The 25951-nt window shown below is 42.6% G+C and overlaps 2 protein-coding genes across 4 annotated transcripts in view; one reads left to right on the forward strand and one right to left on the reverse strand.

Annotated features, from left to right (window-relative positions):
- Window positions 1-25951, reverse strand: part of LOC146983425 (phosphoinositide 3-kinase regulatory subunit 5-like) — a 65906-nt gene that overhangs the window by 5778 nt on the left and 34177 nt on the right. The window contains exons 1-6 of one of the 2 annotated variants that reach the window (XM_085785000.1): window positions 10371-10389; window positions 4117-4267; window positions 1919-2021; window positions 988-1088; window positions 824-892; window positions 582-720 (exon numbers count right to left, since the gene is read on the reverse strand). In XM_085785000.1, the coding sequence (XP_085641126.1) occupies window positions 582-720; window positions 824-892; window positions 988-1088; window positions 1919-2018 (409 nt within the window). In that variant the 5' untranslated portion in view covers window positions 2019-2021; window positions 4117-4267; window positions 10371-10389. Of the gene's footprint in view, window positions 1-581; window positions 721-823; window positions 893-987; window positions 1089-1918; window positions 2022-4116; window positions 4268-10370; window positions 10390-25951 lie in introns of those variants that run through there. The other variant, XM_085785001.1, reaches the window with a different exon arrangement.
- The window catches only part of ntn1b (netrin 1b), a 47706-nt gene continuing 27464 nt past the window's right edge, over window positions 5710-25951 (forward strand). Inside the window, exons 1-2 of one of the 2 annotated variants that reach the window (XM_085785002.1) lie at window positions 5710-5791; window positions 6250-7294. In XM_085785002.1, the coding sequence (XP_085641128.1) occupies window positions 5732-5791; window positions 6250-7294 (1105 nt within the window). In that variant the 5' untranslated portion in view covers window positions 5710-5731. Of the gene's footprint in view, window positions 6057-6249; window positions 7295-25951 lie in introns of both variants that reach the window. The other variant, XM_085785004.1, reaches the window with a different exon arrangement.

The raw sequence follows: 25951 nt of genomic DNA on the forward strand, positions 1-25951 counted from the left end.
CTATAACATTTATCCCCTGTTATGGATTGTTGTTATGCAATATATTTATATATCTTTGAGCTAACTGTTTCAAATGTTTATCTTTCAATACATTGCTGCTGTTTTTCTTTTTCAAATGTATTTATTTTAACAATTCAGTTTATGCTATACCTACCATTCATCTTAGCATTTTAGCTCAGCCACTTTTTTCAGTAGGCTTTAACTGTTCCTCGCTTCATTGGTTCATGACAATGGGGGGATGTTTGGTAAATACTATTGTAAATATTCTATTATTTAAATAAAATCAACTTCACTTTATTTTTAGTCATATTTTTTAACCAATTGTTTGTTACTGTGTCAAGACTTCACTGCTAGCTTGCTAAGTCATGTTCCCCCTTTCACCACCTCGTTATCAATCAACATCATCATCATCATCATCTTTTTCTAATTAACATTTTATAATCTTTTCATCTGCCATCTGCAGAAGTACCCCGTGGGGTCCTGGAACCCCTGAGTAGGAGGAAACGCAGTGTAAAGCTGCAATTTGACTCCTCACTTTCTACACTTGAACAAAACCATTTGGTCTCTTTCTCTCCAGCTACCTGGCGCTCTGAGCTCCTGCTGGATGATGTGTAGCAGGTGTTTACTGGCCGAGCAGCACGGCTCAGGCCAGGACAGGAACCTGTGGAACAACAGGTAAGCCTCCTGCAGCACGCCACAGTCTGGAGCTACATGTGGAGTCTGAAAGAGGCAGAGAGGAAACAAAATACATATTTAATAGATTTTATTGTGCAATAAATACCTCAAAACCTACAACTGCTGATCATAAATTACAGCCACTCACTTTCAGGAGGGTTGAGGAGAACAGGAGCGAGAGGGGCACCACCATTTCATACCGACACTGTTCTAGCACCTGTGAATGAAAGAAAAATCCTGAACTGAAACACACTGTTATTCATCACGTCACACCAAACAGTACAGAAATCAACATTGGTTGCACTTCTTAACCTCTTTTGTTTTCCTCAGTATTTTCTGTAGAAGGATGAGGAAGTTGTGGGGATCTCTCTTCACAAGTTCCTCCAAACACCATCGGTTAATGCAGAGTCCAGCTAGTCAGACACAGAGATGCACACAAGGTGAACCAGGGCTTATTTCTCCTTTTAGGTTTCATTCTGACGACCGACAGAAAAAAACAAAACTACAAACATACACAACTGTGTTATAGTAATACGGACCGTGCTGAATGACAGCTAAATGGTTACACAACTCTTCCATGACACAGAAGCTCTGAATGAAGGTGATGTTGAGTAAGTGTTTCAAGAGTTAACTTGCATAAACCGACATCATGATACTCGCCCACTCCTGTCAACTCTGTCATTCCTCAGTCCGAGAGTGTCAACACTTTCACTTCCCATTAGACTCTATTGGATGGACAATATGTTCCTCTTTGATTATCTGATGGGTGCATTGTGAGTTTAAATCTGGTCTCAAATGTAATTACTGATTTAATCACGATGAATAAGATTGAATATATAAGATGGATATCGTTTCACTGATGCTCAATAGAACATCTACAAACTGTTTGTGCGGCACCCTTTTTGACCAGCTATATAGTACTTGTTACTACCTTGAATTTGTTTTTTTGTTTGTTTTGTAGAAATTTTGATGCTGTGATCGAAATAAACATTCATTCATTCATTCATTCATTCATTCATTCATTCATTCATTCGTTTGCTCTCACAATCTAACAACAATTTATTAAATGCTGGTTTTAACACACATCTACTCTTTATGTACTGCATGTATCTGAAAGTCTGTGTTTTGTTTGTTTGTTACAGTAGCAGCAGTAGTAGTAGTAGTAGTAGTAGTTTTTGTCATATTTTCAGCACAGTTTCAGGACATTATGTGACTTAAAAAGCAGGTGTAGATCGGGTCCTACCGTTCCAAAGTTGCTTGCCAGGTGTGTTGAGCCCCAGGTCACAGAGACAACGCTCGAGGACATGCTGGATACGATCCTCGGTGCATGAGCTGTGCTCCATCTTCTGCAGAGACAAATACAGAAGATAAACCAACAGGAAGTCTCAAAATAAAAACAAGAATTACACTCCGTTATTGTGCTCCGGGGAACCAATACATTATGTCTCGTCAGTTGTCCAAACTTCCTGTTACTGCTGCAGCCAGCAGATCATGAGCATTGTTATTCCTGAGCAGAAACAATCAAACACAGTTCAGAGTAAAAAGCTCTGTCGTGGCGTAAACAGAGATGGAAATACAAATGTCCACAGTAGACACGTCAGGGCAGAGAGCACTGCCTGCCACTTCCTACCAGAACCAGTGAGTCACGGACTGTGTGACTGGTCCGGAGGTGAGCTGGTCACCGCAACTTCTACTTTTTCATTCTTAAAATCCTCTGCTGACACTTGATTTTGCATGAGTCACATCTGTGGTGGAAATTAGTCTTACAGAGAAATAAAAACAACATCCTATTTGGTCTTCTGTTGTCATTTTTACTTAGTTACAAGACAAGTCCTTCCTTATAACTTTAGATTTCAAAGGAGGAGAATCAGTCAACCGTGCTAAGGCAGCAGGGAAGAACAACATGGAGGAGAAAACACAGACTCTGGAATTTGCACACCGCAGGTCACATGACACCTGTGGCCGGTTTGTGAGCTGTAATGCTGACAAATGTCTAAAACCACAGTGACCACACAAACAAATAGACAGTTTGAGAAACAATAATATTTCATTGGGGTGATTAAAGATTTCAGATCTAAGCAGATTTTGAGTGACAGGGCCTCCTTCCTTCTCATTTACTGTGATTCATGAAATAAAATAGAGATTGAATTAGACCGTCATGAGATGTCCTTCCTTCTGCTATGAGCCGTCAGTAAGCTCGGTCTCCAGGATGTGGATGTGTGTATATACAGAGGCTGTAATTGTGCCCAGATGTTACATATCATTGTGATCAGTGTGAATAATGGAAAGCCGTGGTCACCTGTGCCCATCAAAACAGGAAAAGGTCTTCCGGGAAACATGATGTCATTCAAAACTCTTTAAAGTGCTTTACCTGATTTCTTCAGACGAGACCTGCTGAGACACTACATCTCATCAATGAAGAGCATGTGTAACAGAGCCAATGAACCACCACGGCCATATCAGATGAACTCAAGTAACCTTCATCAGCACCGCCTAGCCTTTTCAAAATGCTCCAGTCTTTTAAGCTAACTCTTTCAAACTGTTAGCTTTTTATTGAAACCCTTAAGCCCTAATTGTTAGCTATTTATGTTTTCAAAAATCTGATATGTATGTAACTGGCCAAGCTGAATAGATTAAAAAACTTGATAAACTACTGAATAAGGCTGGGCTAAAATAACATAAACTAATTAACTACTGAACACAAGTTCTATAAGACAGGGATATGTAGGATATGTATTATATTTGCAGCAGCTCTGTTCTTGGCAGTACCTGGCATATCCTCAGCCAGCAAGCCCATCAATTGTCTACTGAGGAAGCAGGTGTTTTTCCATTGTATGCTGACAGGCTATATTGTCCAGCTCTGCCATGCAAGCTTGACTGTTGCTGCCACGGCACAAAAATACTGATCTCCGTCAGGGCGCCATCAAACATCCAGATAATCTAAATTAAACAGATGTTGTTGAAAATGTCAATTAAAGTGCTCATCATGTGCAGCTGCCCACTAGACAATCTAGACACCTTGGTCACATTCATTAATTTTACTTTGAATTAAGCAAAAAAATTGCAACAGGACTCTTTTCAGCATCTCAGTAACATGTCAGATATTAAACGTGTTCTATGCTGTGTGGGTCTGATTGCATTGAGGACGGCTTTAAGAAGGGGAACAGGAAATCTGCAGAGCTTGAATAACACTTTGCAGTTAGTTATGATGAAACTTGACTGAAGCTGAACCGAGGCTGCTTTCTAACCAAGGAGCAGTTACATGAAATGATAAAAAATTGTGTGTTTTCAACCTGAGGCGGGCCGATGACAGATGACAGAGATACACACAGACACACACAGACACATGGGACATGCTGCAAATGTGTTAAAGCATAAAAAAGAGAAAGAAATAAAGCAGAGGAACGGGCTCAGAGCGAGAGAGAGACACTCAGATCGTACCTGTAGCTGGAGTTATCAGTGTCCTAGATCATCCCAGATCGACCGCAGTTGAGATACACCAATGGAGGGAAACAATGCAGAGACCACATCCTCCTGAGTTGGTGCCTTTTCTAAAATAGACCCTCGACTGCACCAGTCAAGAGTGTGTGTGCTGCAAAACAGGAACTGAATGAGTCTTTACGCTGAGCTGGTTTACATGACATTGTGCAGGAGATCAGCATAGGAGGAGTCATTCATACAGCATTGGATCTCATTTGACACAACTTCATTAGGTCATTGTTTGTTTCATTATCTCTAGGCAACATCATTTGAGGAAGCCAAAAAGTACTTGCATTAATTTGATAATGATAAATATGAGGGTTTTTTTTTTACCCTGGGTGTCATGCAATGCACCTGATCAGGTCACTGGATGATGGCTCAGCTTTGGGCTCACACAGGAGCAGCAGCCACACCTCTGACTGAGAGCGAGGGCCCTAAAAACTAGGACTACATTCTTTATCTCAGCGTTACTTCTCACTCTGTATTTATCTGATTATAATGAACATGTGACACTTGTTGTGACAGTATCCTTGGTGTCTCTGCACACACACAAACACAAGAATCTGTGTGTGTCCCATGTTCTTTTTCATTTTGGGTCAAGAAAGTGAATGAATGAGTGCAGGGTTTTTTTAGTGCTGTGTTTAAAGTCCAGTTTGCCTTTCAGGGAATCGCCTGCAAAGAAATCCTCATGCAGCTCAAATTAACAGACGGGTTACGAATAACAAACCAGACCAATGCTCGAGGACCACAATGTCCGACCATGTTTCCTCATGTCTTTCACATAGATGTGAATGTAGATATGATTCTAGCTACTGTTCCTATTGAAGCTGCAGCAAGTTGAGCATTTTTCAGAATGAAGCTGCAGCTGCACAATGAACCTCCTTCAAAGTCACTCACATCTTTTCCTCTTTTCATCTCACCTTCCACAATGAGAACCATTTCTACCTACTCAGCATTTCAAATAAACCACACAGAGCATGCCGTTAATTGCTTCATTGCACCGTGCATGTGCATTATGTTTCTCCACATTTTTATTCAGGCTTTTTTCTTTGATTCGTTGTTTGATTACAAGAAGAAAACATAAAGGGATTTGTGTGATATTGTCTCCTTTGAACTCCAAATATTGACTTGATTTTGAATTGCCATTTACCTCCACGTGAGAGGAGTAGTCTATGGTGTTATGTATTTCAGAAAATGGTACCTACAAATCTTTATGAAACATATTTCCAGTTTAAACATTCAACAGCAAACAGCACATGTGTCACAAGTCATTTCCTTGCCACTAAGTGATAACCGCAAGACAGCGGTTGATTTCCTCTTAAAAGCATCAGTTGATCAGCTGAGAGATGTGGCCTGATGGTTAATGCTAAAATCGGTAGTCAAACCTATAAACTATTCACAGTGCATCCAGTTATGTTAACAGGGTAACCAAAGATTGTTTACAATATCTAACTGCATATTTCTCCTGGATCAGGATGAGTGCATTTTCAACGTGTAGTTCATCCGTTCCACCAGAAGATGTCGCCGCCCACTCTCCCTCTGCAGAGAAACACTCTAAAGGCTCCGACTCCTCTGAATGAGTGGACCCCCTTTTCTCTATAACAACAGAGAGGGAATGGGACAGAAAGAGATAGAGGTGGGCAGAGGTGTGACTGAGTGGACAGACAGAGGCAGAGGCAGACTCAGACTCAGAGCCAGCTGGGCATTTGCCATATCTTATTTTTATTTGGGAATTTCAAAGAAGTGGGGGGAAAGAAGCTGAAGTCCTACCACAGCAGTAGTTTTCTTTGTCGTGCGTAAACGGGATAGGTTGTTTCTCCAAATTCTTAGGAGTTGTGCTACACTTTGAGGCTGAGGAGTTTATTTGGAGGTAGTGTCCTGGGTGGAGTTTTCTTTGCCTCGTAAGAATATTTCATACACATTTAATGTTACATGCTTCGCTAGTGCGTCCAAGTTTGTCCAAATATCTCACCAGAGCATCATTTAAGTGTGTGGTTGTCTTATTCTTGTATTGACTTTGTGTATATCCCAGTTTCCTCCAGTGTTGTTAATTGTGGTTATTTTATTTTTCTCTTCATCTTCATTACTTTTCAGCCCAACAGTCCCTGCGGTGCACGGATTACAATGCAAAGGATTTTGGAGGTTTGGGTCACCTTGGTGACAGTTTCTGCGCTGACCGAGGGGGTCTTAGCAGGATACGGGCTGAGCATGTTTGCAGCGCAGTCTTCCCCTCCAGACCCGTGCTATGATGAGAACGGGAACCCGCGGAGATGCATCCCCGATTTCGTCAACTCCGCTTTTGGGAAGGACGTGCGCGTATCCAGCACCTGCGGCAACCCCGCAGCCAGGTACTGCGTGGTGACCGAGAAGGCAGAGGAGAGGACGAGGGACTGCCACACGTGCGACGCCGGGGATCCCAAGAAGTCCCATCCACCTGCGTACCTGACGGACCTGAACAACCCGCACAACCTCACCTGCTGGCAGTCTGAAAACTACATGCAGTACCCGCAGAACGTCACCCTCACCTTGTCGCTGGGGAAAAAGTTCGAGGTCACCTATGTGAGCCTGCAGTTCTGCTCACCCAGACCCGAGTCCATGGCCATCTACAAGTCCATGGACTACGGAAAGTCCTGGGTGCCGTTTCAGTATTATTCCACTCAGTGCAAGAAAATGTACAACAGGCAGAACAAGGCGACCATCACCAAGCAGAACGAGCAAGAGGCCATCTGCACGGACTCTCACACGGACATGCACCCTCTGACCGGGGGGCTGATCGCCTTCAGCACCCTGGACGGCAGACCGTCGGCGCACGACTTCGACAACTCCCCGGTGCTGCAGGACTGGGTGACGGCCACCGACATCAAGGTGATCTTCAGCCGGCTTCACACTTTCGGAGACGAGAACGAGGACGACTCGGAGCTGGCCCGAGACTCCTACTTTTACGCCGTGTCGGACCTGCAGGTCGGAGGACGGTGCAAGTGCAACGGACACGCATCGAAGTGCGTCAAGGACAGAGAAGGGAATCTGGTTTGTGAGTGTAAACACAACACGGCGGGACCGGAGTGCGACAGGTGCAAACCTTTCCACTATGACCGACCCTGGCAGCGCGCCACGGCCAGAGAGGCCAACGAGTGTATCGGTAAGTCTTCCATGTGTTGTCCGTCACTGTGGGATTGTAAAAGTGTTTAAAACGGGTCTGTATTAAATTATAGAGCCCCACTCATGTAATGGATGTTGTTGAAAATAAGCAACTTTTAATATTATGGTTTTCAGCTTTTACGCATAAAAATGAAGCGCCGGTCAGTTGTTTATTTGTTAATATGATTTTTTGCTTCCCCCCCCGTTCTTTCTTTTTTGTTTTGAAAAAATTAAAAACAGATGGAAATATCTTATAAAAAATAAATAAATATTGAATTTGTTTTAGTCCAAAGAAATAAGCACAGATTCATAGATGCTGATCTGAATTCAAACCAGACTCTAATTAATTTGATCTGTCCAAATAAATCCAACGCATGGAGGGAGGAAGGAAGGCCTCGAGCTGAAACCCCACAGAGAGAAAACCACTCTGAACTTTGAATTTTCATCAAATTATATAAAATTATTGAAGAAATGAATCGTTCTAAAATTAATATACCCTCTCGTGTTTTTGTTATTACAACCGTTCATATGTCCAAACTCAAAAGCAAAACTAAATCACTGCTGACATGAGCACAGTAAAAAGTGACACTTAAACACAGTTGTAAATGTAAATACATTTAGAGGGATTTCATCCTTATAAATTTCGTTTTTTTTTTATTTGTCTATTAATTCAATCATATCGATTTCAAATGTGATTAATCAAAACAGACCCGGCCTTAAAAATTACATCCGCAGAATTTGATTGACTGATAATCCACATTGTGTTAGTGAAGTGCCACACGTTCAGATAAAACAGAGAATTTCAAGTTGTTATTCCTCCAGTTTCAGGAGCTGTGTCTGTGTTTTGTGTGCGTTTTTGTTGACCCGTGATTTTTATCAACACCCAGGAGAAATTTGTGAATAGGAAAGAAAAGGCAGGAAGTCATTTCAGCAAACAAAGTGCGCCTGTCCGAATGCGTAATTGCGTTTTGACCTGTGTTTCCGACTGTAGTAGCGGTTTAGTAGGAAGGAAACATTGCAGCTGCAGAGATAGACTGCAGGGGCGTGTTGTGTTTCCATAAGCAGGTGCTATTACAGATTGGATGGGCGATTAGGGCGGTTTTATTGACATTTTTGGCACGTAGAGTATAAACTGCCACTTTAGAGCCGAGTCGACCATTCAGAGAGCAGGACAAAGCTGTGAGGTAATTTGAAGCCAGATCTGAGTTTTTTTTTTATTGTAGCAGCAGCGAGCGAGTGTATTTGCTGTGATGCTTATTTTCAACAGAGCTGGGGGGCTTATATCAACAGCTCGAGCCCCCCTGAGCCACAGCAAGGCAAACCTGGAAAAGTAACAAGTTCCAACAGTGCCATGGTTTGCTCAACCAAACGGAACAAGTGAACAAGTTGTTCCCCTTGGCCTCCGCCTTTGGCCTCTGCAAAGCCAGCATGTGAGTGTATTTTACTAAAACAAAAGCTTGTCACTTGTGGCATCCATCTCGCTGTCAGTGGGAGGCCCCCCTTTTCACCATCCCGCTTTTTGTGGGAGCGGTGTCATCAGATAAAACCACAGAAAAGCCAGACCGAGCATGTCTTCCAAAGAGGAAATAATAAGGGTGGCCTGACACCTTAGCATGAAAGAGGAAGAGCCAGGGGAGGGGTTGTTTCCATTGAGCGGTGGGTCTATATGGTCTGGCAGCGGGGATGCAGAGCGGTCGGTGCTAATGATCTGTCTGGGTCTCTCCTCCTCCTCCCTGCTGGAGGACATGAAGAGCAGGGTGAGGAGGAGAGGTGTGGTTATGGGAGAGTAGTTGGTTTCACTCGCAGGCGGCAGGCATCAAGGAAGTTAAGACAAAGTCAGTTTCCCATGACTTTGCATGCCGGGTTGCCATCATGTTGTCAAGAGGCATTTATGTTGGCTTGCAGTGGCTTTCACATTCCTGATGAGAGGAGCAAAAGCTGTATGTCCACAACACACAGGGCCAGGGCCGGAGAGGTGGCCAGGAGTGGCCACAGCCCCCCGGCCCCCCCACCCCCCCTCTGGAATCTGAGTGGTCCCCCCAATAACCCCCAAAACAACACCCCATCCACCCAGTTGGCTTGTTCGCATCATGAATGGATTACTAAGGAGGGAAGACAATAAAATGAAGGCAAAGATGCAAATCAAAACACAAAACAAGACACAAGACGACTAAAAAAAGATGTAAAATAACAACAAAAAAATTTGTAACCATTTTTTGTCTCTTCAGTCAGGGCGAGTTGCTCTAATTCAGAAGGGACAGGCGTTTTTTTTTTTCTACCACCATAATCTGCTCCTGTCTGTGGCTATTTTACCAGTAAGAGCTATTAACTGATATTATATTGTACAAGGATATTTAAAGTTATGGATGTAGCATTCACATTCACAGACTGTCACTTTTGATAATATATAGTTCATCATTGCCAAGAGGCACAGCTTTAAATCTTACAAATGTTCCTCTGTCTAGGAAGCTGTCTGCTCTGCCTCCACATTCAGACGTCTCCAAAACACGCGCACGAAAAGTTTTAATACATTAATGGACGATAATATTTGACCGCAACCCACAATCATTTATGTAAAGGAACGGAGACGGCTGAGAAACACACACACGCGCGTGCACACACACACATATGGTGACACGTCAGGCTCTCCTGTCCCAGGCAGCTGCTTCATATTCTCTCCATGTTCAGCGTAGCACTGACCCCTGACAGTCAAGCCCCCGCTCCTCTCCGGCCTGACTGATGGGCTGTGAAGGGAACTGTGGGAAACTCGCGCTTGCCAAGTGGGTTTTGAGGCAAGTTGAAAATGGTAGCCTCAGTCACTCATACGTGTAATTTTGCACTTGTTCAATTTCAGCTCTGTTTTTGCTGTCACCCTGCCATGCGATGTTCTGTTTAGCAATGACTGAGAGTCAGCTGGAGGCTCAATCAGTGCTGTTTCCTTACACTTTTGATGTGCTTTCAGAGAACACTACAGCACCTCCACATGTCTGCTCTTACACTCGACGGAGCTTTTTTTTTCTTCTTCTTTTTTCCGGCTTCAGATGTATTCGATATGAAAGAAATTTTTTAAGACAGACTTGTAATTTCATCGAGCCATCCTGTCTCGTGGGATACGGATCTGTGCATCTTTGATCACAAAGTCAGGTACCATCTGTCCTGCTGGAAAGCTCTCTGTGCTCTTTGTGCTCAGCTCAGTGTTTGGTTTTTATTAAAAACCTACACAACAATCTTTGTGAGGCAGAGACGACATGTTTGCCACCCACAAGTTAGCTGAATTAGGATATGATTGTATCAATTGCCTGCTGGCTCTGCTCCCAGTCTGTGCAGCACATACTGGTACTCTCTGCACCAGCTCTAAAAATAGAGGGAGTGCAGAATATAAATGTGAGGAACCAGTGAGTTTGATGATAAAAATGGTTAGGGGGGGGATTTGAGAGCACAAAGACAAGTGTTTTCATGTTCAAGTCAATGTGAAAGCTGCCTTTACAGTAAGTGCTGTAATGAGTCTGGATCAGTGGTTTGTCAGACGTACACCCACAGGCCTGTCAGAGGACGTGGAGTATCAACACCACCACAAGTAGTACTCCTCGTGTGTTCAACTGAGTTCTTAACATTATCCAACACTACTGATTATATAAAAGTGAACTCTTATGATTTAATTCTAGTGGGTTAAACGATCATACACTACATTAACCAGGACTGGCAGAAGCTGGATGTTTACCAGCTTTAACTCATTAATCCTCATTTATCTACTTTGGCCTTCTCTGCTTTCACTTTACTTTCACCCTCTCCCTGTGGCATTCGGGTGTCCTACCTGACCATAAAGTAAATATAAAATATATTTCAGTTTTTTTTAACTCAGTTGAGCTGCTCCATGTTGCTTCAATCGTCCTGCTGCTTGGAAACCTTTGGTCTCGATGCATCAAATCAGTCGAGACAAGTCTGCCCTGTAGAAAACACCATCTTCTCTGTTTCAGCTACAACCCACTGGCATGACAGCGGCTCAGAGAGAGTATAGAGACACTACTGGTCCGGGCTTGAGAAAACCAGACCCTTTAAAGTACAAGGACACCGCATTTACCATGGTCTGTTTTACAGAACCACTCCACAACTCAGATCAGCTTTCCTGTTTGGTCTACAATGGAGTCCCGATGGTTTTAACTCCCAAGATGCATTTAAGGGGGATGCGGGGCCGAGAGTGTGGGCCAGTCTTTGTCCATGTGGCTGACTGGGACCATTGACACCGTTTCTGCTGACACCGGCTGTGCCGCCAGCCTCCCTGGGGTTGCCAGGTTGGGCCAGGCCATGCTAGGCCAGGCCAGGACAGGACAGGCCAGGCTAGGCCCATTCACCATCTGGGTCTCATTTGAGCTCCACAGCGGCAGCCCATGTGACAGGAGAGAAGAATTTCAGTAAAGCATGATGTCATAGATTTTCTTGTAATGGAAGTTGAACTGTCTCGCTCGCTCTCTGGTATTCTGGTCCCCCTGCCCCCCCCCCCCCCTGCCCACCTACCCACCACCCCGCAGTCACTCTGGCTCATCCCTGTGTGCCAATGTCAGGGGGGTAGAGTCAGTCATTTTCATTTCATTTGTAAGCTGAGACATAGTTGAAGTCGGGTTTGATTGTTCACATGTATTTACTCAACAATAGCCAGAGGACACGGCTGTTTTCTGCTTTGTTGTTTTTGTTTTGTTGACTTCTGTTTTGATGGGTTTTATGTTCTACTACATGACCTAAACATTAAAGTATAATGCAGTAATGGAAACAAGCTGCGTTTGCAAAGTTAACGTGTCATAACCCATATTTATAAAGCACACTCATTACTGTTAACGTGAGGAGGGAAACTTGTTGATGAGACAAGCTGGGTTTCCATCCAACTAGTTTTTTGTGTGGATATTTTCAATATGTGAAAATAATAAGAAAAAAATATTAAAAAGTCAAAAAAAAAAATGCTGAAAGGTGGCAAAAAGTTTTGCATTTGGCTGAGGTGTAAGAGTTGAGACAAAAGCACAATACCACTAAGTCTGAAAAACATTGGATCTGTGATGAGTAGAGAGTGTTATGTTTCTTAAATTAACAGAAAAAACGAATAACATGATCTCTACTGGCTTTATTAATTTAATAGGATCAGCTTGTTGCACCTCCAGCTGTTTATCTTGATGAACCAACTCCTAGGATTTGCAAAAATGCTCTGGATTGGATAAAAGGTTTATTAATTTGCAATTTTCTTTTGCTGGATTTCTCAACTTGTGTTTAAAATTTGCTCTGCAATTGCCTAACAAGACTCCCCACGCAACCCACACTGAGTCCTCAACAACTTTATGGGCTTTTTGACCTCTGACCTCACTCTGGTAGGCAAAGACAACTTTCGTGTTTAGGGGTGAATAAAGCCCAATAGACCTTAATTCACCAACATCCAGCTCTAAACATTTAAACCAGACTCTGGTCATGTAGGAAAAAACATGTTGGGGAAAAAATGAAAACAAATAAATGAGATTGTGAGTGTCTTCCTCTTGTTGTGGGTTGTTTGTTTGGATTCCCATTAGTGAATGCATTGGGAACAGTCATTTTCCCCCGGGTCCGCAACAACCTCAACATCATGACAACCTTCAGATGTGCCGTACAAATAGTCTACTACACAAGCCCCAGAGCTGAGCGCAACCCTACAAATTGCATTTTATGAAAATGATGGTGAAGTAGTAGTTGAAGGATGCAGTAGATACTAGGGTGGGAATGTGGAGCGGTTAATAGGAACCAGGTGTGTTGCAGGTTAGGAAACATTCAGGAACGTTTGCGGTGTTACAGTAGTGTGGAAAGTCAGAGGTCCCAACAGGAGCAGAGTGCCAGTTAGATGGACTGATGAGTCTCAGTCATCTAGAACATATCAATATTTAAGTAGCGCTCTGGGGAACAGGGAAGGGAGTTTAGACGGTTTGACCAACGGGAGTTTAGCGAAAGTGATCACATGTGGTGGTGAAGCAAAAAAAAAAACAGTTTCAATCAGCAAAACAAATATAAAACAGACTCACGTGTGATTATGAACACGAGGAGGGTTTCAAACTTCATCAACAGAGCTGGTGTGATCGTCCCCTCTGGAGATAAACTGACCTGAAACAGAAACAAACTGTGACTGTGTGGAAACTGTGACAGGACCCATCGACATCGTCTCTCAGTGGGACCGAGGGCCGATTTTCTTGCCACTAACTATCCTGCAGATCTGTCACAGTTAAAGTTGCTCAACAGTTTGCCTGTGTTTGACATGAGAGCGCTGACCGGTGCTCTCTGTGGTAGCTGGTGTTTATGAGGATGAACTCAAATGTGCCAGAAAAGAGATTTTGTTAGAATTTGTTCTTTCTATAATAATGTGGTTTGACAGTGCAACATTCAGGGACTGTAGGAAAATGACAGTGGATGAGAGGAGGTTGAAAAAGACAAGGCCTCCAAGAACCATTAATATTCTCTTTAGCAATAAAGCAGTATTGAAGTGGTCCAGCTCAGTCCCTGACTGACAAACAGACTCACAGCACAAAGAACTGAAAAGAGTCCACCTCCAGTTAAAATATACTTGCTTGGTGGTACAATGCTTTTCATACAGCTACTGACTGAATTAAAAACATCAGAAAATGTCACAATTTTAGTAAACATTCTCATTCTTGTTTGGATTGAAAAACAATGTTAAGCAAACAACTGACTAGAGGTGCTGTTTGCAGCCATGTCCTTAAAATACAATTAAACAAATCTGTGAATGCTTTGTTTCTGTCAGCTACCAGGTTATGATTCTGTAATAATTTGCATAAGGCATTTAGAAAAAGGAGTCGCACCATGACTCGGTCCAGACCTCCTCATGCTCTGCAGTTGCCCTTTGCTTTCACGGGTCTCTACTTCTTCAGCTGGAAAAGGCTCTGTAATAATATTTTCAGTTAATGTGCTGAGTCTTTCATAAAGTATTGTGCAACAGGACTAAAAGCTTCATTTCTGTGATGAAGTGTTGTCCATGTTTAATGTTGTTCACACACTGCGACTGATAACATTTCCAGAACCATCCTTCAACTGCGTCACGGCTGCACATGGAGAACAATACTTTCCGAAACTGGTCTTTACTCTGTCGCCTCCAGTCTTTCTTGCAACATAAGCCTTAGTGACTTTGGTAAGAGGTTTCTGTGTATACAACCAGACCATAAAACAAAGAGATGTATTTGGGGGATCTCAAAAAATCCATGCTCCGCTACAATCCAGTGTCCTCTGGGTAAAGACTGCATGTTTTGAGGATTTTGTTTTGTTGAGCTCATAATTCAAGACAGACACGATGTTTCGAGCCAGAAAGGTTTCACTCGGGCTTTTAAGAGCAAACTGAAAAAATCTTGTTCTGCTCTGTTGTGGACGGCGGTTTGGAGAGGTGACTCGATGTTTTGAGAAGAGCTTTGATTTAATGTTTGTGTCCTTCATGCATGGGCTGTTGGACATCATGGTATGAATGCTGATCAGACTGGAAGACACGCAGAATACACTGGGTTTATCCAACAAATACAGATTGTTGCGTTTAACATTTAAATAGAAGGTGATAAATTTTCTCTCTTGGCATGAGACGCTTATTTATGACACGTTTTGTGCGCTCTTGGCCTTACAGTTAACACATGTTGTGTCTTTACAACAGCTGTAAACAAATACAAACGCAATATACAGATATGAACAGAAATAAACAGAATTTCTGCCCCCAGGAACTTGAAATGATCAAATAGTCAAACAATCAATGCAGATGATGAAATGATGAGAGAAAAAAAAAGATTTTTAAAAAGCGACTTAGCATTTAGGCTTCAGGGAAGTTGATCCTGTATAACTTTTCAGCAGTTGTTCATATCTGGATAAAATTTAACTGCTGCGGCTCAGTTTAAAGTGGATCATCATCTTATGCAACTTGACCTTCAGGTGGGAAAGTGCTGCATAACATAGCTGAGAGAACGGTCCACGCTTTTGTCATTTTTTAATGTAAATGTTTGCAGTAATTCATATTACATAATAAAACCCAGTAATCTTTTTTTTGTCATTTGAATTCTCAGTTTTTAAAATAAACTGGACAACCTCCAAGTTTTAAGTAAATCCTGACTTGGACTTTCCCAGTTTAAACCATCTAACATTATTTCCACCCAGGCCACTGACATACACAACATAACAACAGCTCTTATCAAGTGTGACTTGTATAGACTTATTTTTATTAATGTATTTATTTTATTCATCTACAGTATTTCATTTTTTGAAGGCTGAAGAGGTTCACATATAAAGTTTCACATATAAAGCATATGGATTGCAATTTGATTAACTTAGTTCAGAGGTTCAAATGTTTTTATTTCATATGTATAGTATATGGGAGCAGTTGAACTTATACATTCACATATGGCGCAGTGTATTAACCTTCTCTAGTGTCAGCACTGTGCAGCTTTACGTTAAATCCAAATGCAGGTGTGACTGACAAATATAGAAAATCAAATGCTACAATCAGGCCCTCATCTGTGTTCATTACTGCAAAGCACAAACTTGCAGCAGCAGCAGCAGCAGCAGCAGCACTGTACAACACAGTGAGTGGACCCTGTGTGGCTGGGACGCCTCAGTTTGTCTTCCTGGCTGTTTATTTTTGTTTGTCCATGTGGTGCCTTATTGTCCACTGAGCCCAGATGAAACGAGATTTGTGCGTACGTGTGGATCCTCGTCTCTTTGTGTCCACCGTCTGGTCTGCATGGAGCCGACCGGGGGCTACAAGGCCTTCCAGGGTGGCATCAGGACCACCTAGTGCGTGCACATCCAGCCCCTTTTGAGGCGCTGGAGAAGGAGGGGAGGCTGGGAATAAGTAATGGGCCAGCGGAGTGACACGCTCCGCGGCTCAGCCTCAGACCCCCGGCCAGCTCCCCTGCTGCGCTGCCACCCGACACAACCGGCTCAGTGACAGCGCCGTTTATACGCCCGCACACAACACACTTCCTCAGTGTCACTTACCCGACTTACCCCCTGTGCCACTCCCCCCCTCACCCCTCCCTCCACTCCCCCCACCAAAAAAAGCATTAAGGAACTCCGCGGCGGAGGCATAAGCTTCTTTGGCTGGTACCATCCTCCCTGCTGCGCTGTCAACACAGGGGTCTTTTTACTGGACGACAAAGACGACAACTGACAACTGGATCAGCTTTAGTTGAGTAAAGTCTGGATCCTTGTTAGAATGACACAGAAACAGGTTTCGGGGGGAATTTTTCTATTTTCCAAAATTTGCCTTTCATGTAAATTAAATGTGACTGCTGCTAAATACCTCAGCAAGCATCAGTGAAGTCAGCTTCTAATTACCCTGCAGCACTTTTCATTAACAGCCACTCGGCTCTAGAGCGCTTTAAAACAAACAAAGCGTAGACATAATAAGCCCGCCTCGAAAAGGAAATGGAGTTGTTGGTTCCCGTTTCATATTTATTTTTCCATATAAATTCTGCGTGGGCCTCTGTGAAGGGTCTCTGTTGCTCTGTAATGGATTTCTACATCCTCCTGTGCTCTGTCTCCATCTCTCACATACCCCAGTGGCCAATCCTTCTCTCGGAGAGAATGAGGACCCACTTATTGGATCTGAGGGGATATCCAGCAGGATAGATAGGAGAGAGGAGGAACACTGGCTACCAGACACCGGTCCCCACGTGGCTATAAATATCCCGGCGTTCTACATCTGCTCAAAGGAGAGAAAACCTGGGGATTCATCAATTGCAATCCTCCCTCTGCACACTATGTGTTTGTGATTGAGGCAGATCTCCTGGTCAGACTGGGAGCATTAAAGCATCCACAGACAGAGGATTAAGCCGCCTCTCTGTCTCCCATAACTCTTCCAGTCTGAGAGCGCATGGAGACAGAGTGGGCCGCGCGTTCCCATCCTCTTCTCTTCTCATCCCTCGTCCAGGTCACTGCAGCTACTGTGGAGCAGATGCCTCATGATGACTCCTTCACACGCTCGCACCAAAACAGTAGAAAGTGACTTCCTTCCTCCGTCCCGATCGGCCCGGCCCGGAGACGAACATCAGACGCGTCCCCTCCCGTCTCTGCTTCGCGAGAAAAAAACCTCAGTGATGTAAACTCACACGGCTCGTAACATGCACACATGTGTACGTGTGTGTGCATGTGCCACGGGGTTTATTTACACAGATAGCAGGGCTCAATTTCTCAGGATAGTGAGCGAGAGATAACGCGTTGTATCTGGTTCCCACTTAGTCAGGCAGCTGGGAAAAAGAATGACCTCAGAGCGGTGAGCCCGAAGACCCTGTTAGATTACAGTGTGATGTACAACAAGCCTGGAGTGCCTGGGCTCTGTTACCGCAGGTTTTTATGTTCAGGAGTGACAAGAGCAGATCTGAAAATACCTAAACAATCAATCTGTCTAACAGAGAGCAGAGAAGCAGTAAAAGATACAACACATTACAAACACTGCGTTGTGCACAATGTCATCTGTGACTATACGCTATAATCCTGTCAGTCCTGATTGATTTGGTCACACTCGTTGTAACAAAGGCTTTTTAATACAGGAAACAAGCAGCTAATTTGTCAGATACACACGAGGTGAACCTGTCCACAGAGTGAACCACACAATGCCTTACAACAACAACAACACGGCTGTAGCACAAGTTTTTAGTGTCCTTCAGCTCGCTGTGGCTGTTTCCTCTCAAGGCGTTACTGCATGGCTGCAAACCACTGTCAGTCTGTACCTCTGTGACAAATACATTATGTTTCCAATGAGTTCTTCACAATAAAATCCGCCCCATGTTTTGCCAGTTAAATGCAATTAGGAAATATTTGGTTTTCATTAGGAGCAACTTAATACGGCTGTGGGACAGAGGGCAGAAAACAATGAGGCTGATGTGAATGAGATACAATTAGAAACAGTATCACTGGATGAAGTTGCACTGATTCCTGTGAATCTCTTCAGTGTGTTGAGACGGTTTGATTCCAATATGGGAATTGACTCAGTCAAAAATTCAGAGAAGAGAAGTACACCTAATTACTGAATATAAACACATCAAATTACTTCTAGAAAGAACGCAGATCATCAATATAATCAAAAACAGGGTTGGATTGAAAGATTATAATTTTAAAGAGGTTCTACAGTATTTTGGTGCTCGATTTCCATTAAGCTGATGGATTTCACAGTCACAAGTTAAAAGCTGAACAGGCAAAAGTGATGAAGTAGTTCAAGATTTCATATCTCCTTATCCTGGATTAAACAATTCCTGCCCTGACGACATTACCAGGGTTGATTTAGTTAACTCCCTTCCCTTCCCTCCAGAGAACTAAACCAACAGCACCCTTGATAAATTACTTTAGTGGAAGTATTTAAAAAGGTGATGTCTATCATGAAATAAATTAGATGTCACAGTTGATGGGCTTGATGGACAGAGATAGAGACTCCTCATTCTGGATGTCTTCATTAATCTGAGGGATTTGTTTTACGTATTAATACTGTAGTGCAGGTTCACTGGGTTTCTGCTGAGATTGTCAGTGGTTGGCGTGCGTCAGGAAGAACCAAGCCTTTTCCTCCTCAACTCAACCCCATGTCCTGGAAGCCACCTAGCAACCAGACCAAACTTTAAGATAAAATGAACGCATTAGTAAGAAAACCTTAACAATGACCCCCTCAGTGTTTCCATGAAAACAATTAATTCATTTACTTTTTCCCTCCCATCCGGAGAGAATATGGCCACAGTGCTCAGTTGGTACCCTTTTTCCTGAGGTGGTGCTCTTTAGATTTCCTTCATTAAGTCATTTTACGAGTTGAACACCTCCTTTAACTTGTGTGGAGATCACACGGCATTGTAATGTAAGGACTCAGCATGAACCAAATAAAACTAGAAAACAACTGCTCTTAAAATTAATCTTTGATAATTTAACTACAGGGTTAAATGTTTGATACAATCTAAAGCCACATGGGAGAGATATTTTTGACAGGGGGGATGTAGCCAGTTATAAATAGACCCTTTGAGAAAAGTGTAAAAAGCACAATAAACATGCCACAAAACGATGGATACCTCAGCTTTATGATTTACAATAGAGACTTCTCGCCTCCATCTCCCTTATTCCCTCCGCACGGGAGAACACGGTGGAGGAGCCGCGTGCCAGAGTGTTAAAATAACCTCCCGCTCTGTGGGGAAGATTTGGACAGCAGCCTAACACAGGCCAGTATAGTCCCACAGCAACCTGGCCCTGTTTAGATGTTTAGTACAGGTTTAGTCTGGAGAACGTCCCTCCTGGCCACAAGCACAGTTAGGCTGCATTTATGTAATGTCAGGTTGACTGTAAATACAAGCTGCCAACTGAGAAAACTATTCAGGTCAGCCTCAAGTTGGTGATTACAGTTCGGATAAGTAGGTGATTTTCAGATGTCTCCCTATTGTATCAACATTCAAACCAAAATCCAATTATCCAAAATCTACTCATAAGACAAAATGAGTAAGAATACACAGTAATTTAGATAATTTGGTTCGAAAGGTTGAATAGGAACGAAAAATACAGTGCTACTTCATGCTGCATCTGTAGAGGCAGGCTATCTTTTGAATCAACCAAACTCGATTGTCCTGTGAAGTTTTAATTTTTTACTATCTTGGTGCTGATATCTGTAGAAAGTTTCTCAGACAACAGAATATGCACAGCGGCCTCCTTATTAGATGGATGAAAAGTCTGTGTAAAGAAACTGATAATTGAGATTGTACATTTGGAACATCGGATAGCTACTTTTAAATAATGTCTCCCAAATACAGTTGCTTGTGCCTTGGGGGTAAATGTGATACAGCCCAAAGCTAAATGTGATAGAGAAATAAGATAAAGTGTGAAACAGATAAGCAAAGATAAATAAAATAGTAAGATTGGGGAACTAAAAGTAGATATTAGTTAGCTAATTACAGAAATAGTTAGCTAATGACAACAACCAAACTAGTTAGCCAAGAAATAGTCCGCTAAATAAACAACTGAAATAGTTTGCTAAAAAGTTGATATATAATTAGCCTACACAATGTGAAAAGTTCAAATAGTAATTAAATAGTGAGACAGTTAACTACTTAAACAATTGAGATACAGTAGTTAGCTCAGTAAATAGTGCAAGTAATAGTTAAGTACGTAATTGGTTGAAATAGTTAGCTAAATGAAGTTGAAAAGTTAGTTAAATAAAGTTGAAATGGTTTTCTAAGTAAACAACTGCAATACAGTTTGCACAAGATAAACCTACGATATTAGGCCTAATCTAAAAGGAAAAAAGATACAGTTTAAGTACTGTAGTCAGTGGAAAAATAATGAATTAGCTAAGGAAAGACAGTTGAAATAGTTAAAACTATAGTGGATAAATGGTTTGAAATTGCTAAAGGTTTTTAAACCCAAGACAAAATCAAGACAACTCCATTCATGTAGGGCTAGATGAGGCTGTGTGCGTGCGTGCGTGCGTGCGTGTGGGGGGACATCTGGGGAACAACCTCTGTAAAACGTATCAGTTCAGTACACCTATCCACATAGGCCACAATAAAAACTTCCTTTAGAAACAGAGGGAACAGAATTTGCTTATCAAGCTTAATGACCGTGGACCTTTTCATCACCTCTCCCATAAACTTGAGGAAATAAAGCTGAGGAAGGAAAGGAGCAGCACTCCTGTCAGCCTGTTTCCACACCTACACTGGGAGAACACCCCGGTTCAGAAATGAAAATATACAACGTATCAAACACAAACACATACATCAGAAATTAATAAGCTTTTATGAGATTATTACTCAAGAGACTATTTTAGCAGTAGTCACAGTCGGCTTAATGCATGCGCATTATACACACACAGAGACACACACACAGAAACACACACACAGGAAAAAGGAAGTATTCCCCAGTCAACACTCCAGGCTCCGGCCAACCAGTGACAGCAGGATGTTCCTCCACCAGTCCATTAGCTTTACACTTTAATTTGTCATTGAAGTCTAGTCTTGTTTCCTCCGGTGGTCGCTCAGGAAGCAAACCTCACATTTGATAAAGTGACCTGATTCAAGATTTGGCTGTGTTATATTTTAAACACATGACCTCTGGTGTGGGGAGGATCAGGTGTAAGAGAGGCCCTGAGAACAGCCCTGGACATCTGAGGAAAAGCTAAATGAAAAAAAAACAACACCAGCAAAAAAAAAAACCCCAAAAAACGAAAAACATAATAGCCGACACTGAAACACATGCTCTAATTTCCCCCTCTTCTTTGTCTCATTCGCTGCTATTTGTGCCCATTCTTTCATGGCACCGCTGCTTTCATGAACAAGCTTACAGTATAGAAAGTCAAGACAAACGGGTGATAGAAAACGGGCGACACGCAACAAAGATCCCAGACGAGACTGCTGCAATTACATGGCATACGTTCCAACAAAGTGAAGGAGCGGCACGCCCACTCCCACCTCCCCTGGACCGCTTCCAACCCTGCAACAAGAGGATAAATGGCCTGAGATATGCTGGCCATTATGCATTATTATTCATAAGAGAGGGCGTGTTATTGTTGGCACCACCTAGCAGCGGCTGTTTAGAAAGGCAAGTGAATAACTTTGGTCATTATTGATTACACAATTACAAAGTGTTTCTTCTAGAAAATGTTAAGTGTCTCTCCCTGTGTCTGAGAGCTTAGGGCTGAGATCAAATAAGCCTCACATACAGGATATATGGCATGTTTCCACCCCACTTCTACATAGCAGTATATCATGAGGGTATAAACACTGTATATACAATACATTTGCAGTTAATATATATTACAGTGAGGAGCATTTAGCGTATGAACTCTGTGTAGGTATGAACATGCTGTTATTAAAGCCTATTAGAAAGAACTACTGTTTTTGTCCGAGTGACCACTAACAGGTCATTGCCATGACCCACACACGTTATTACCAGCTAATCTTAAATTACATTGGTAAACGGCGCATTGCGTGAGTTGATGTCACATCGCATTACCTCATGAAATACACTGTGCTGAGCCTGGAGTGCTACCAGGGCCAGGCTGACTTGGGTGGCTGTTTATGTTGAGGCAGTGCATTCCCCGTTCGCCAGGCAACCAAACGGTTTATGAGCAGTTACTCACACAAAAGTACGGGGCGGGCTGATTGCTCAGCTAATTGATCTCCACCAGAGATCACAGAGCTGCGCTCGTAAAGGGAGGGAACGCCTCCCATGACATCACCGCATGCTGCATGGTGAGACAAGGCATGCGAGTCAGACGGAGAGCCTTATTCCCACAGTCAGAGACACGGGCCGCAGAAGAGGGGAGAGGCAGGGTGTCAGGTGGAAAGCACAAACACACACATTCACACAGTGTACGCAGCTATTAATCAAGACCGAGAATGACCAAATGGATCCTATTAAACAGAATATCCTGCTACTAGACTAGAGGAGCTGTTGGCATGAAGACCACCTTGGTAGACCTCAGAAAAGTGAAATAAGGAATATGAGCTGCGGAGCCCTGGAGACATTTGTGATGCCATGTTCCACAGTAAAAAACATGAAAAAGTATGTTTCCAACTAAAATGATAATTATTCTTAACACCCACAGGCCAATTCTTTAAAGGTCACAGGCCAAACTTCACTAGAGGTGATGGAGCTGGAGCTGACGGGTATTTAGTGTTGTGACCAAGTACGAGAGCTTGAACTCAGGTCGACCACTTGGAGAGGTTTCACTAAATGCTATGGCACCTTGCTGCTTCACATGTGGTGGAATAAGACCAACCATCATTTTGTGCCATTATTTTCACTTTATTATATTTCATCTACACTTAATATGGTATTGGTGCTGCTATACCCTTCCCTCTCATGGTTTCACAAGAACATACTGTATTAATGTCTCAGTTGAAAGACCTTCAACCTTTAAATTAATAGACTGATTATTAGACCTGTCAAATAACTTCATGCAGTCATTCAAATAAGGGTCATGTAGTGTGGTTAAAAATATTGACAGCTGTCAGGAAAGGTGTTGGAAAAGTTCTGAAAATCTTCAGCAAACTTTCATTTCAGATAATCCTAGTTAAATGCTGCAATAAGACTTCTCTCTGATCTCTTATGTTATCAGACTTTAGGCTCAACAATGATAAGATCAGTTAACCTACACTAAGGCTAAAAGAGGAAAAACGTTGTGACCAGCCAGCAGGTTTCTACACAGACACGGGAACATGCTCAGGCCTGGTGGAAGTGGAGGGAGGAGATGGCTTTAGATAGCCTTTCATCAGGAGGATAACTCAATTCATTAGCTCAGCTTATACCTTTTCATCTCTTATCTGGTCTCAGGGCACAAAGTGCGCTCTTGTGTGGTTTGCCAGCTACTCAGAGGTGAAAGGTGAGCTGAGTGATGGGTCATTATGTGTCTGTGTGCGCTGTTATGGCAGCAGAGGAGACACAACTCCCCACAGGGAACGGAGGTGCTACTGCCAAACAGGCCGTGATGGCATCATTAGACTGATAGCATCTGTCCCAATACAACCAGGCAGATGCAGCTTCATATCACCTCTGATTGGCTCTTGTCAGCTTTGCTTCACTGCCATGAAAGTGAAAAGACGTCACCTGTGGGTTTCTGAAGCCTGACAGCTCGGGGTTATCTCTTGCTGCATCAAGTTGTTTCCCACCATAAAAAAAGAAAATAGGCCTAATTTGACAAAACTTTATTGCCATAATTGCTTAATTAGTGAACAGACTTGAAGTGGCCAATACCACAGTGACATGTCCATGAGTTGACCCCAACTCTAAACTGTCCGCAACACCATAGTCTGTACTTTTAGCTAAGAAATAAGCATTTAGAAATTTAAAATTTTCCTAAATTATAATATAGAACATCACTGACATTATACATGTCTTGAGACATGAACTGTAACAAAATGAAAGGTTGGGTTTTCCATTATTTCCACACACTCTAAGGCTAATCTGGAAGCCACCATCCAGTGAACATTAGAGGAAACATATTTCGTACAGCACTTTGTCACTCTGTCATACAAAAACGACCTAAACTGTGTATACAGTACATGTTGCTATACTCTTGTTCTTGGGGAAAACTATGGACTTTATCTGTGGACTTTTGGACAGTTTTTCCCTAAGCATGAAATGAAAACCATCTTATGTTTCAAAGTAGTTTTCATTCCAACCCAGCTCTGTGGCAGCTGATTCTCATGATAATCTTCAAACAGAAAATAGGAACTGTTTTCTGACGTCATCCCTGGTTGGCACATCGCTTCTCTTCCTCTTCTCCAAGGTCAAAAGAGGAAATATGAAGTGAATTGATTAAATGACTTGATATAAACGCCTTTGTCCATAAAAGGTACCACAGCAGACCCTGTACAACACAGAGACAGGTGCGGCAAAGTCTAGCCCCGTTTTACAGGCATCCTCCTGCTCCTGCCTCTAGTATGTGTCTCATTAAAGCCACATGACATGAGCTATACTAACTCCTCATGTTTGCGCTCAGTTGTCTCGGCCATGCCATTTCTTTTCTGACTTGATCAAAGAGTAAAATCCTTAAATCATTCTCGTCCTGGCACACTGTTTTGATGCTCTATTTGTTTATGTGACACCAAGGTTACGGGGTTGCTATTGATGGAGCCGTCCTCAAAGGTCATTGCGCAAACCTGCTCGGTTCTGTGCGAGATAAAAATCTCCCTGTAACTGCTCCAAATGTTTTTCTTTCACTGTTTACATTTTTTGCCTCGAGTGAAATCATCAAAAGCAGGCCCTGGAAAAATTGTAAAAAGATTCATCATCTGGAGAGGCTTGTTGCAGAAGTCTTTTGTTGTTGTCCTTGCCCTCATCAAAATCGCAGCTGCTGCAGCGATGTGTGATTGAAATTTTTATTATGGGAAACGTGCGTCTGGTGGAGGTGGGCCTGGAAGCAGCTGAGGGTGACGGATCGTGGCACTTGCTTTTTTTATGTCAGAGCATTACCGAGTCGAATGTGCTTCATCAGAGAAAGTCCACGAATGCTGTGTGACAGAAACAAGTGTTTGTTCGAGCACTGGCTTCAATAAAGATTAGTCTCAGTGCACTCCTTTACAGCCATGGCAGCCGATACCGCCGCTCTATAAAATCGCATTTATGACAGTGATTTATTGAACCGTCACAGCAGAAATCATTTATGGTTCACGTCCAGCCATGCAGTATTATAATGATATATTTATGCCATATATTTTGATGCAACATGATGTGATCAGTGACTCAAGGTTATGTCTTTATAGTCATTGCAAAGTAACTACTTCCAGAGACTAAAGCGTATAATCATCGACTTATTCATTGGCTCATTAGCGGAAGAATACATGCATGTGAGCGTCACGCAAAGGGATGGCATGACTTCATTCATCAAAGCTCCACCACGGTCATTCTGTTTTACGATATGATGCGATACCGAAGAGAAATTGATATGTCTGGCAGCTTATCTATCTGTACCATTTGCAGAAGAATTAAAAAGCCTGGTTAGCAAAACCACAGAGATATAGAAGATCCTTTGTACCTACAGTACAGCCACAACACAAACAACAGAGTAATTACTTTATATAGTCAGGGTATGTTATGTACTACCGGATATCTGCCCTGGGAAATAAATGTAGCTAAATGGGGGAAAATGGGATAACAGTGCAATTAGTTGTGGTATATTTTGAATCATTTTAGAATTTAC

The sequence above is a fragment of the Trachurus japonicus genome, chromosome 8 (genome assembly GCF_045865225.1).
Source record: "Trachurus japonicus isolate A0001 chromosome 8, Traja_1.0".
NCBI lineage: Eukaryota > Metazoa > Chordata > Actinopteri > Carangiformes > Carangidae > Trachurus > Trachurus japonicus.